Source organism: Amblyomma maculatum, chromosome 1 (genome assembly GCF_055883805.1).
Source record: "Amblyomma maculatum isolate TAMU_Amacu chromosome 1, ASM5588380v1, whole genome shotgun sequence".
Lineage (NCBI taxonomy): Eukaryota > Metazoa > Arthropoda > Arachnida > Ixodida > Ixodidae > Amblyomma > Amblyomma maculatum.
Window position 1 is genome coordinate 144,312,678 of NC_139344.1, and position 14,145 is coordinate 144,326,822.

Below are 14,145 nucleotides of genomic sequence, written 5' to 3' on the forward strand. Positions count from 1 at the left end.
TTTGCCATCCTCCTTTCCTCAGCTATTTGCAAAGCCTCTTCAGATAACCAGTTTGCTTTCTTGCATTTCTTTTGTTTTGGAACTACCTTAGTAGCAACTTCTTGTATTATATCACGAACATCAGTCCACATCTCTTCGGGCTCTTTGTCTTCTAGATCTAATTCTTGAAATCGATTCCTCACTTCCACCGCATATTCTAATGGAATTTGATCCAGATTATACCTGAAAGGCCTCCTAGTTTTCTGCGTTTTCCTCAATCGAAGCTTAATCTTGGCAACAAGAAGCTGATGATCGGTGCCACAATCGGCCCCAGGCCTTGTTTTTACTGCTTGTATAGCGCTTCTCCATCTCTGCCGGCAAATAATATAATCGATCTGATTCCTGTACAGACCGTCCGGTGAAGTCCATGTGTACAGGCGCCTCTTGTGCTGTTGAAAATGAGTATTCGCTATGGTCAGGTTGTTTTCTTGACAAAACTCTACTAGCCTCTGCCCAGCTTCATTTGGCTCACCAAGACCAAACTTGCCTGTAACTCCGGATATTTCTTCACTCCCTACCTTAGCATTCCAGTCTCCTATGAGAAAAACGACGTCTGATGATGGGGTGTGGTCTAAAAGGCATTGTAGGTCCGCATACAATCTCTCAACGTCAACTTCTTCAGCAGTAGTGGTCGGTGCATAGACTTGGATAACTGTTATGTTGAAAGGGTGACCTTGGATCCGAAGTGAAATCATTCGGTCGTTTTTGGGGTTGTACCCTAGCACTGCTTTGCCCATTCTTCTGTTTACTATGAGAGCGACCCCATTCCTTCTCTTGGATTCGTGCCCACAATAAAAGACATAATGGTCGCCGGAGTTAAATTCTCCCATTCCGGTCCACTTGAGCTCGCTGAAACCCAAGATATCAATGTTCAATCTGTCCATTTCTCGCTTGACGATATCCAGTTTACCTTGCGTCATAGATCTTACATTCCATGTTGCTATGTGATACATCTCCTTGCAACATCGGACTTTCCGGTCGCTTCCCGACACATCCACAACTGAGCGTCCTTTTGGCTTTAGCCCAGCCGCTTCATTCGTCCTGGAGCTACTAGGAATCGCCCTTTGTTCATCCCCAGTAACATGTGTGACGCCTTCCATCCTGGGGGGCTCATCTTCCGGCGCCATATCATTAATGGTATTGTGACTGGCCATAGGGTTTTCTTGGCAGGAAATACTGGAGTGGGTTGCCATTACCTTCTCCAGTGAATCACATTTTGTCAGAACTCTCTGCCGTGACCTGTCTATCTTGGGTGGCCCTACACAGCAGAGCTCACGACTTCATCGAGTTTCGCAAGCCCCTCCGCCACGACAAGGCAGTGATCCATGAAGGGGTTTAGCTTCCGTACGTTACGCCATACCATTTGCTTCTCAATGTAGTTCCGGAAGTAGAGAATAACTGGGCGAATAGAAGATCCTCGCCCCATTCTGTGAATGCATGCTACAGACAAGCAATCAACTCCCAATTTTTGATTAAAAACCTCATCAATTACCTTCCGTCGCAGGTCATCTTCCATTTCGTCCTACTGTTCGTTAAGGCCAAACACAACTAAGTTATTTCTTCGACTACGATCTTCCACATCCGTTAGACGTGACCTCTGCCAGTTAAGTTCTTCTTGGTATTTTGCGACAATTTCTTGCAGCCTTTGTATCTGCTGCGAATTTTTGTGTACTTCGTTAATATTCTCTTCTACCTTCTCCATGCACACACAAAATTCAAACACAGCTTTCTCCGTATTTTCCAGTCTTTGCTTAATATCTACTAGATCGCTGCGAATTATCGAGGTTTACCGGAGAAGCGAGAACTAGGGGTACGTTTTCTTGTCACTAAGTATATAGCTGGTAATATAGACGAATTTTATAGCATTAATGAGAGGGTTGCAGGCCTCGTAATTAAGATTAATAAGCGGTATAAACTGAAGGTTGTACAGGCCTACGCACCTACATTTAGTCATGATGACCAGGCAGTTGAAGACTTCTATGAAGATGTAGAATTGGCAATGTGGAAAGGCAAGACACAGTATACTGTACCAATGGGCGACTTCAATGCCAAGGTATTGAAAAAGCAGGCAGAAGACCAGGCAGTGGGTGATTATGGCATTGGTTCTAGGAATAGCAGGGGGGGGGGGGGGGGGGGGAGTTACTATAGTTGAGTTTGCAGAGCGAAATAACTTAAGAATCATGAACACCTTCTTCAGCAAACGGAAGAACCGGAAGTGGACATGGAAAAGCGCTAACGGGAAGACTAAAAATGAAATTGACTTCATAATGTGTTCTAACCCCACCATTGTGCAGGACGTAGAAGTAATCGGGAAGGTGCGATGCAGTCACCACAGGATGGTAAGGTCTCAAATTAGTCTAAATCTGAAAAGGTAGCGAAACAGATCAGTAAGAAAGAAGTTCATCAACGAATTAATGGTGAGGGGGAGGGCAGAAGAGTTCAGGATCTCGCTACAGAGTAGATATTTAGTTCTAACCGAGGAGGACGACATTAGCCTAGGAGCAATGAACAATAATTTCTGAGATATCATTATTGAGTGCGCTGTAGAAGTAGGAGGTAGGATAGTTAAAGAGGATACCGATAAACTGTCTAAGGAGCCGAAGGATTTGATTAATTAGCGCCAAAGTATGAAAGTTTCCAATCCAACATACCAGATAGAATTGGCAGAGATATCAAAGCTAACAAATTAGCGCAAAGTGGCCGATATAAGGAAGTATAACATGGAGAAAATTGAGCATGCTGTCAATAAAGGGGGAAGCCTTAAAGCGACGAAGAAGAAGCTGGGCATAGGCAAAAATCGGATGTATGCGATAAGGGACAAGGCGGGCAATGTCATCACGAATATGGACAAGATAGTCAAAGTAGCTGAGGAGTTCTATACTGATCTCTACAGTAGCCAAAGAAGTCAGGAAAATAATGAGATTGGCGACAGGGAAATGCAGTCAGACATTCCGCCAGTGACGAAGGACGACGTTAAGCAAGCGTTAGAAACTATGAAAAGGGGGAAATCAGCTGGAGAGGATCAGGTAACTATAGATTTGTTGAAGGACGGGGGGGATATCATGCCAGAAAACTGGCCATCCTGTATACGCAGTGCCTGGTGTCATCGACGGTACCGGAACCATAAAAGAACGCAAACATTATCCTCTTTCATAAGAAAGGGGAGGCTAAGGACCTTAAAAATTACAGACCAAGCAGCGTATACTATCTGTTACGTATAAGGTATTTACCAAAGTAATCGCTAATAGAATCAGGACAACTTTTGACTGCAACCAAGCAAAAGATCAAGCAGGGTTTCGGAAAGGATACTCTACTATAGATAATATCCATACCATCAACCAGGTGATAAAAATTCTCGGAATATAACCAGCCCTTATACATAGCATTCATTGATAACAAAAAAACATTTGACTCAATAGAAACCTCGGCGGTCATGCAGGCATTGCCAAATCAGGGTGTAGACGAGCCGTACGTGAAAGTGCTGGAAGATATATTTAGTGCCTGCACAGCAACCATAGTTCTGCATTAAGAAAGTAACAGAATTCCTAAAAAAGAAAGGTGTTAGGCAAGGAGACACGATCTCGATCCCCAGTATTATTCACAGCTTGCTTAGAGGAAGTATTCATAGACTTGGAATGGGAGCCGTTAGGGATAAGGGTTGATAGAGAATAGTACCTCAGTAATCTGCGATTTGCTGATAACATTACCTTGCTAAGTAACTCAGGGGATGAATTACAAAGAATGATTGATGACCTAGACAGGAAAATCAGAAAGCTAAGCTTGAAAGCAATATGCAGAAGACTAAGGTAATGTTCAATGGCCTAGGGAAGGAACAGCCGTTTACGTTGGGTAGCGAAGCACTGGAAGTAGCAGGCGAATATGTCTACTTAGGACAGGTAGTAACTGCAGATCCGGACCATGAAAGGGAAATAACAAGGAGAATAAGATTGGGATGGAGCGCATTTGGCAAGCACTCGCAGATTATGACTAGCAGCTTACCGGTATCGCTAAAGAGGAAAGTATATAACAGTTGCATCATACCTGTACTCACCTATGGGGCTGAAACGTGGAGGCTAACCAAGAGAGTTCTACTTAAGTTGAGGACAACTCAGAGGGCTATGGAACGAAATATGGTAGATGTAAAATTAAGAGATAGGAAGCGTGCAGAGTGGGTCAGAGAAATAACTCAGGTTACCGACATTCTAGTGGAAATCAAGAAGAAGAAATGGGCATGGGCAGGGCATGTAGCGCGAAGAAAGGATAACCGATGGTCGCTTAGGGTAACAAACTGGATTCTAAGGGAAGGAAAGTGTAGCAGGCTGCGGCAGAAAGTTAGGCGGGCGGATGAGGTTAAGAAGTTCGCGGGGGTGAAGTGGATGCAGCTAGCACAGAACCTTGTTAATTTTAGAAATAGTGGACAGGCTTTTGCCCTGCAGTGGGTATAGTCAGGCTGATGATGATGACAATGATTATGATGATGATTACCTCCCACATGTTCATTAGCATGTCGTCGTCACCTGCCACATTATGTGAAAGACCACCCAACATATATATAAAGCCCTGTTTTACAAAGCCTCCGAACGCGCCTGCGTGGCCAATAGGAATAGCGTGCCTTGCAATACATTAATATCTCATATTCCCACCTTAAAAGAGCTACCAAAGTTGGCGGCTACTCATTTGGCAACGCATAGCACCTTCATGCTTGAAATTCATGCCACCTTGCAAATACCGCCTATTACAGGCATGCTCGTGATTTTTCGCGCTTCAGTGTTCAACTTCAGTGGGGTGCATTCCGTTGCTCTCGCAATACTCTTATACTTTCTAGCCAGTCACACTTCGGTTTCTTCTAGTTGCAGCACTCTCAGGTTGCGCATTCTAGAGCCCACGTCATAACCTCCCGTTTCCAGAGTAGCCACCATCCGGGTTCTTCCCTTGGAGCCACCTTCAATTTTCGCATTCCTTTGCTTCCCCGACGCCGGGAGATGCAAGGGGCCTTGTGCTTAGCAGCGAGGCCTTTTATCTACTAAGCCACTTGGGCAGCGCTCATGGTTTTATCACTGCATTACCTCAATGTAAAAGCCTTTGAATGCAGGCCGCCCCAAATTACTTGTCCTCACAAACAGCAGAGGAATTTGTATATAGCAGGTTGCGATATATCGCATAAACGTCATTTCGCTCAGAAACAACTGTTAGTTTCCTAAAACAAAGTGCACGCCGCTTATGTAGACGGCAGAGTGGTAATGACCTCTCTATTTGTTTGTTTGTAGGATATATGCTATGACAGCCCTAAGTATCTTGCCTACTCCCCCTACATTAATTTGTTTCTATAGTGGCCTAAGTTTGCTGGCCCGCTCGTCTTAAACGAAAACAAAAATAAAACTACCTGATTACTCTTTCCTTTTATATCGCCACATATCTCCTGAACCTTGTAGGCCTCTACTTCTTGCCGCGTCATGCAGTACTGACACCGCATACGATAGCCCTGTGATCTAATAAAATGCAAGTTGGCCGTTTATAAGGGATAGTAATGGCAGGGCTTCTGTTGAATGGCCCGTTTCACATCCATGGTGATTATTTCACTTTAAGACAGGAAGCATAAAGGCAGTACTCATTTTCTAAGTCTTCACTGTGCCTAAACTGTGCTCCAATGCCCTCTCTTCCATATTTTCTGTTGGTATACGTAGCTCAGGAATTTATGCCGGCCAATCAGTACATGCTTATGAGCTTGTGGCGAAAGGGAAGCAAACAATATGCAGCGCGCATTGTGACCTCCTTGATTCCCAGTCTGCACGGTGTTTAGCGCTAGTGGTGTTACGAATGCAAACAACCTTGCTCAGATTTCTGCATTTTTTATGCCTATATGCTTTTATATACCAGCATGCTGTCTGAAGCCTCTATTATGTACACTGAAGGGTGTTTTACTGGGTCGCTTAAAGCGCTGTGGATCGAAACTTTGCCTCAAGCCGATCGTGTAATGCAAGGCTAAACCGCCTCCCAAGAGCTAGCTCGAGCTCCAAGACGCTATGGTATCCAGAGATAGGAAGGTTCACGGCTATGAAAAGTAAGACACGGCAAAAAGCGATAGTTGCTTCAGAAACAGTGTTCTAAGCATAAGTAACGTTACAAACGGATGGACTTGATCCGAACACAAGGAGTCGAAGGAAATGTACATGGGAAGCATGTCACCAAGAGAACGGTTGAATATAGAGCTAACAAAATCCTTGAGCAGCTGCGATCCATTACGCACTTGCTCTTTATACGCCATGAAAGCTCTCGGCGTAGCAGCGTCACGCTTGTTGACTGTGACCGAAAAGATACTGATAAAATGTGTTGCGAACCGATCAATAGTATGTAGTACAAATATTGTGTTGAGGAACCGCAAAAGAATATACGGGTATAGCGGCTACCGGAACGTCTTGCAAAAGGAAAACAAAAGATCAGTAGAACACATGATCCGTACAAGATATTTTCGCAATCATAAAGTTATGCCTTTCTTTTTTATTGCACAGAAGGATTTGGGACTACACAGTCGTTTCCAACAATTAGCACTGTATGCTTTAAAATGTTTTATTTCATCTATATTCACTCCGCACGGCATACCTTGTTTCCAATCACAGGGAAATAAGAAACTGAAGGAAAATATAATTGACGGGGCCAAACAGCGTAGAACCGCGTCTGAATCTAGGCAGCATTGCAAACTACAAGAAACTCATCGCAACATATTGGAAATGCGCAGGAAAGAATTAGAAGTTTTGTCTTAGTTGCGTGACATCTTTAGAGTGACCTTATTATGCAAAAAATGTGGTTGGAATGAAAAGACATCTCAGCAAAAATCATTTGGCCTCGCACAGGTCACTCAGCCATGATCGGCACATCTCACGCCCAGTACAAGCAGCGTAATGAGCCGTCGTGGTCACTGGCGCAGCCAGGAGTAACTTATTTAACTAAAGTCTTCAAGCTTTCCAGAGTGAGCGAGCAATTACCAAAGGGAGGAAGGCGTAAAGAAAATCGGCAGTTCTCTTTCGCAGCTAGCGCAGTTGTCGCTGTGAGTAGCAAAACACAAGCACCAACATTATCGAAAGTAGCAAGACCAGCCCTACAGCTTCTCACTCTACCATTAGAATTATTATCACCCAAAAGAGAATAGAGATGGTGTAAGTTCACGCTACGCAGGTACTATCTCACTTGACGGGTGCTAACTACCGCCGAGTCACCGCTCTTTCGCCAGCCCGCTTTTTTCGTGCTCATGACAACCATACTCGCGCATGTCAGTGGTAATGTCCTGGGCTCATAGCACTTAGACCAATCGTGGAACACACACACACACACACACACACACACACACACACACACACACACACACACACACACACACACACACACACACACACACACACACACACATATATATATATATATATATATATATATATATACACTCACGCGTCTGGAGACAAAAAGCTACGCGTGACACTCAACGAGTTCGCGCGGGTAACGATTTCGTGGTGCACAATGTTAGACACGAGCAAATATTCTCTCTGAAACAAACAGCGACAAAGAAACAAAATGCTTGCCTGAGTTTTTCCAGTGCTACCCTACCGGCGAGCTTCTCTAAGGCGTTATGCTGAATGATTTTGTTCGCAGCATCCTGGAACCAGTCCAAATTCAATGGGCGTTATTAATCAACAAACCAGGCCAGGAAATGTAGAAAGCGAGTGATCTCGTCGGTCCTCGCCATTTTTGCGCGCAACGCTTTCCTCGGCACCCAAAGGCGCAACAATCTTCTCGCAGCTTTCGGCTCCTTAGATAAACACATCCGCCCAGCGAAGCTACCCATGCACGAGAAACAAGGACCGCAACTTTGCGAAAACAAGCTGAGCCACGCCGTACGTGCAGCGCGAAGCGCACTGCTTATTGCGATAATATTCACCCGCGGCGCTCATTTGAGCGCGGAAGCCTAATCGGACGTCGACGATCTGTTATCTGCGCTATGCAAACGACTCGGAATGGACTTTTCCAATCGGCTGAAAAAGTGCTCGGGGACTAAAAATTTGACTTCCGTCCACTGGAAATAGGTGCCGCCCAAGAGGGCCGCGCGACTGCCTTGAAAGGACGGACGCTAAATAAAGACCCGCCGCGCGGGAGCACCGCTGGTAAAAAAAGAAAAAAAAAAGAAAAAAAAAGTAGTTGCCGGGATAAGGCATCGTCGTTTATCGTGGACGCGTTTGCGCACGCGAGAGCGGTCCGATGACCGGCACGGAGGAACCGCCGCGGCCGGGGAGTGGCGCCTCGCGGCGGGGCCTCCCTGCTTCCGTTTTTCCTGAAAGCAAGGCGCCGCCTTTTCCGCCTCCCCCTGGCGTCATATAAAAGGGCGCCGGAGAGAAATGCCGCGCACAGGATAAACAAATGCGCGCGAGCAATGAACACCACCATGCGTCAACTCGTAAGTGCTTGGATTCCACTCCTTTCGGACTGTGTGCGCCGGCCAGTGATGGCCGGGAAGACGGCGCTTTGGACGGCGCCGGCTCTCTGTGTGGCAAATGCGAAACGAACCGAAACGAGGCGCTGAGCTGAAGTGTGGGCGATGCCGACTGAACTTTGTCAAGGTCGGCGCCTTGAACTTCAGGCTTGCTTCTCGGCAGTATGCTCGCACACGCGTCGCGAGCTAGAAAGTATGACCGAAAGTGCTCTTTGTTGTCCCCGGCAGTGTTGGGTCTATTTTAAGTGCACCAACTGTTTTCTGAACGGGAAAAGCTGCTGCAGAGCCGCGTTCATACCAGATAGTTCTCATGGAGAACAGGGTTATTTATTGCAACGCGAAATGCATACGCACGGAGCTTTTTTGATTCGAAGGGCATCAATGGTAATGAAAGCGGAAGATTCCTTATTCTCGAGGAATATTTCAGCGAGCAAATAAACGAATTTCCGTGCCCTTCCTGTAAGAACGTCAGTGTGTTGCGTGTCGATACGGGGAATAGGTTTGTTTTTGTTTGCGTTGTGTTTGATTTTTGGTTCTTAACTTAATAGCCTACCCTTGGTTCACCAACGTTGCGCATACGACTTATAAAGATTATTACGACAGCTGAGTACCTATATGACCTCAGTTTTATTCGTACTCAGTTTCTAAATAATCTCTGTAAACCTGCTTACGCTGTCCTTTTCTACCCTTGTATTCGCTACTGTTGTATGCATTGAGATTGAAGTTACATTAACGTTAGACAGTGCGTTCTATTAGCGTGATTTGATTTGTTATGTCTTTGCCGTGCGAGGCGATGAGAGAAAGCGTTATGTCATTGATGCAAGGCATGTGGCATGTTGTGGCTGTCTCTTAACGCTGACATGTTGAGTAGAAAGCTACACAGACACAATTTATATTGGTGGCGATTATTTTTCGCTGAGCCGTTTGTATATAGAAGAGCTACAATAGGGCCTCAGTTTAACACACACCGCTGCGTTGCAGCTCCTTCATAGAGATATGTTTGAATAACAAGAGAATTCATAAACACACCACATAAATATTGTAGTTCGTTGGCTTCCTCAAAAGTGCAATCGTACTTGGTCTCTCATCTCCTATATATCTTAACTGGTATTAACATGTCATTCGGATTGGTGTCCTTCGGATTTTGTTCCCTCAAGCCACCGTTAAGAGCAGGGCGATTGCGGCGCACGAATGCGCTTGTCACGTGATTGTTTTTGTAATTCGCTGGCTTTCTTTGGAGCTCGGAAAAAAAGGTACACGTGAGGTTTTATTTATAGCAAATGAAGGGAATGGGTGTTTCTAAAGGTGCTCTCCAAGTTTGCGAATGACATTTATTGTCTAAAGTAAATATTAGGTAAATGAGAAAAATTGACTACTTAACTAATGAATTATTTCCGAAACAAAAACTTTGCCTGTGGTGCGCAAGACGGCTAGTAGCTGCACAGAACTGATTTCCCTGGGCTATCTGCAATATTCAATTTTATAACCTTTGGTCCAAGTTAGCTGGGACACCCGATATATAAGCTTGCATAGTATTATATGCCGCATCCCAGAGCTTAGTTGCAGAAAAGTCCACTTCCTTGATAGTCATGACACCCTGGAGAGCACTGCCATTCCAAAAGTACTCCTTGATTTGATTTTGTTTCTGCATTTTACCTGCTGTTTGCATGCATGACCAGCATGCAATACCAAGTTGTTTTTACATTACCTAAATTTTTCAATGCCTAGTTTTTCTATATATAAAAGAAAACCACCTTTGTTTATAATGTTTCATGAAAAAGTTTTGCAAAAAGCCTCTAAACTTTCACTCGACTTGATAGCATCATGCGAAGTAATTTGAGATCGTAGGAAAAAGCTATAGTTCTTGCCGCTCTGCACGTTTAATGACGTCTTCGCCTCTATTCCAACGTCATTCCGCAGGTGTCTAGCCTTGTGCTGGTGATCGTCTGTAGCAGCGCAAAGGCCCATCATTTCCATGGTGGACCACTTGACGTGCATCAAGGACTTGACGAATTGGGAGGACTGGAACCAAACTTGGCCTTGGGCGGACTCGGGGGCCCTGGCCCCGGTGGAGAGCTAGGCCCACATGGCGGTAACTTCGAAGGACCCGGCCCTGGAGGCGAAGGACCTGGTGGTGGTATTGAGGATAAAGGAGGCTACGGCGGGCCTGAAGAAGCAGCCAGTGGCTACGGTGGCTTCGACGCACTTGGCGGTCCCAACCAAGAACTGGGCCCAAATGTCGGCCTAGACCATGGTGGTCATGATGGGCCCGCTGGTCCTGGTGGTTCTGGTGGTTTCGGCGGGCTAGAAGGCCATGGCGGACCCGGTGACTTCGGAGGCCCAGGTGGCTTCGGAGGACCAGGCGACTTCGGAGGTCCAGGCGGGCCCGGAGGCTTAGAAGGCCTAGGTGGTCCAGATGGTCCAGGTGTCCCAGAAGGACCAAGCGGCCTTTATGGGCCGGGTGCCCTAGGTGCTCACGGTGGCTTGGGTTTCCTAGGAGGCCTAGGTGGCCTCGGCGGCATTGGTGGCATTGGCCAACAGCGTGGTCCTGAAAATCACAATGCACATCTTAGCGCTAGTGGCATCGGTGCAAATGGCGGGCCTAACGGTCCTGGTGGTGAACATGGTGCCTTCGGCGAACTGCACCAAAGCGGACACAGTGCTTATGGAGGCATTGGTGGCTTTCTTGGAGGAATAGGGGGATTTTCCGGACGTGGCGGACTGGCCAAATTTGTTGGTGGAAGTGGAGTGAATGGCTACGACACGAAATCTGGCGGGAGTGGTGGTTACGTTGGAGCTGGTGCTAATAGAGAATACGGAGGTATTCACTCTAAAGCCAGTGGATCAGACCGCCAGGGCGGTGGAGCACAGGAAACAGCCTACGGAGGTCAACAATATAAATTTGGTGGAGCTGGTGGCTATGGCGGCTCTGCTGGGCTCGCTCGTGAAGGCGGGCAGCTAGGAGGAGGCTACGGCGGTGTAGAACTGAAATCTAGTGGAGCTGGGGGTTACGGCAGAAATTCCAGGTACATCACAGAAGGGCGAGCCTTTGGTGGTAGCTACGGAGGCCAAGGCATAAAAGAACGTGTACTGAGAGGCTACGATGAATCGGCTGCATTGAATGGGGCAGGCGGCGGTTTAGGAGGGAACTATGGAAGGCAAAATATAAAAGCGGGTGATGGTAGCGCATATGGTGGTCTTTCTGGGTTTAATGGTGCAGCAGGCAATTTTGGAGGCGGCTATAAAAGTCAAGGTCTTAAAGGAGGCGTAGCTAATAGCTACGGTGGTCTTCATGGAGGTAATGGTGCAGGCGGGGGGTTTGCAGCAGGCTATGAAAGCCAAGACTCAAGAGGAGGCGATGTTGGCTATGGTGGTCTTGATGGTTTGAATAGCGCGAGCAGTGGACTTGGCGGGGACTATGGAGCTCAAACCCTTAAAGGAGGTGAAGTCAGCAGCTATGGCGGTCTTTCAGGACTGAATGGTGCAGGCGGAGGGTTTGGAGGGAGCTATGGAGGCCAAGGCCTGAAAATCATTGGAGGTGGCGGCTACGGTGGCATTTCCGGGTGGTATGATGCAAGTGGGGGGCTTGGGGGAGACTCTGGAAGTCAGAATCTTCAAGGAGGTGCAACTAATGGCTACGGTGGCCTTGGTGGAGCTTCTGGTGGAAGCAGAGGGTTCTCAGCGGGTTATGGAGGCCAAGACATGAAAGGAGGTAGAGCTGGTGGCTACGTTGGTCTTTCTGGATTTAATGGCGTAGGCGGAGGGCTTGGGGAGGTCTATGGAAGCCAAGACTTGAAAAGTGTCTCCGCTGGCAGCTTCAGCGGCCTTTCTGGATTCAGTGGCGGAGGCGCAGGACTGGCAGGGGTCTACGAAGGCCAAGAAATTAAAGGAAATGGAGCTGGCGGCTACGGCGGCCAAGATGTAAAAGGAGCTGGTGAGGGTGGCTATAGTGGGCTTCCTATGTTGTCTTACCAATATGGAGGACTTTCAGGTGGCTATGTTGAGACCGCTGGCGGAGCAAAAGGTGCCGTGTTTAGAGAGTCCGGAGAGTACGGTGCAAATAAGGGACAAGGTCTTGCCGAAGCAGGACGGAAAGGCCGCAGTTCTGGCGATTTCGGGAAGAGCGGTAAGGGTGGCAAAAATCAAAAAGGGAAGGAAAGCCGTGGCAGTGACGACGTCTCTGTGTCTTCAGAAGGCGATGAAAAGCTAAGGCAAGCGCAAATAATCCGTCTTGCGCGCTTTACAGCTCTTCAAGCTGCAGCGCAAATGTCGAAAATGTCTCAAGACGTTGGACAGGGTGTTGTCATCGTCCCAGGGGTTGTAGCAAGTCCTATCGGAGCCGGTGAACTAGGAGTTAACACATTGGGTGCTAATGCTGGCATCGATGGACTAGGGCTTTCTGATGCCGGTCACCTCGGCACAGGAGGCCTTGGGGAAGGGGGCTTAGGGCTCGGAGGTCACGCTGCTGGCGGCGTAGCTCTCAACGGGGGTCTTGGTCATCTTGGCGGAGGAGCAGAAGTCGCGGGCGCTGTGCCTGTGGCTGTCGCTGTAGAGAAGGGGCCATATGGCAAGGAGTCCCTCGATGATCCTTACCATTATTACAAGTACATAGATAGTATGCCGAACAAGTATCAGTTGCTTAGCTTGGGGCACACTTTTGGACCCAATGTGGGTCTAAGCCATTCAGTAAAGCACGTTGACACTGGCTACGTGTATGGACATCCTCACAAGAATGTTCGAGGCTTTGGTGTTGGACTAGGAATCAGGATTCCATTCTTGGGGTTAGGTGTAGAATACTCAAAAAAGATAAAGCGGCTTCATCCTTAGCAAACTCTTGTAAATAGGTTCTAAGAACTCTTTGTACATGACATCGTCTTTAACTCATTTTACATCGAAATAAAACGCATTCGCAGCCCAAAAATGGTGTTTGTTATAGTGCTGCCGGGTACTAGACGGGTTATAGACAGCATGTACCCTTAATAATCAAGGCGCAAGTTATGGTGTTTCTGGACGGTACATGGCTGTACAGTGCGAGATATGTATGTCATGTGATACTACACTCGTGCAATTCTGCTCTGGAATGTTTTCGCGTGCTGACAAAACTTAATTTCAGCAATGTCCTAAGGTAAAGCTTGGCTCTGATGGGAGCCTGCATAAGTGCAGAGAAAATGTCAAGAGTTCAAAATGTTGTGTTTAAGCAACATGCTACACATCACGAATGACTGCTGTTTCGCGAGGTACCATATTCGCTACAGGTCATGCTCACGACAGGAATTGTATTCACAATCCCAATTGGAGTCATGCGCAATTCCTTACCCGCTTGTGCCCTGGATTATCTAATCATGTACTCGTCGTTTGTCTTTTGGGAACATGGCAAACATTAATGATATTTGCTGTCACGGTGTGCATCTTGTAAGGTTGTGTAGTTATTGAGTAACCGTTGTTTACAGCAGTGCCTCCTTTTACCTAGGAGAAGAGACATCTCATGTCGCGCAATAGCTTATACGAAGCAGTTGTTATTCTTGCTTATACGCCGAAAAGTGAAGTTCACATTTTGCACAAATGCACACAGTTCGACCTTTGCATCGTGAAATCTTGCAGCCCTTCCAACTACTGCTGGAGACCGG

The 14,145-nt window shown here is 46.9% G+C and overlaps 1 protein-coding gene across 1 annotated transcript; it reads left to right on the forward strand.

Moving 5' to 3' along the window:
• The first annotated feature begins 8,376 nt into the window (after positions 1–8,376).
• LOC146204226 (uncharacterized) lies at positions 8,377–13,427 on the forward strand. Its single transcript, XM_084589164.1, has 2 exons — positions 8,377–8,482; positions 10,439–13,427. Exons 1-2 carry the CDS (start codon positions 8,459–8,461, stop codon positions 13,343–13,345), a joined length of 2,931 nt encoding a protein of 976 aa, XP_084445290.1. The 5' UTR covers positions 8,377–8,458; the 3' UTR covers positions 13,346–13,427.
• Positions 13,428–14,145: the final 718 nt, after the last annotated feature.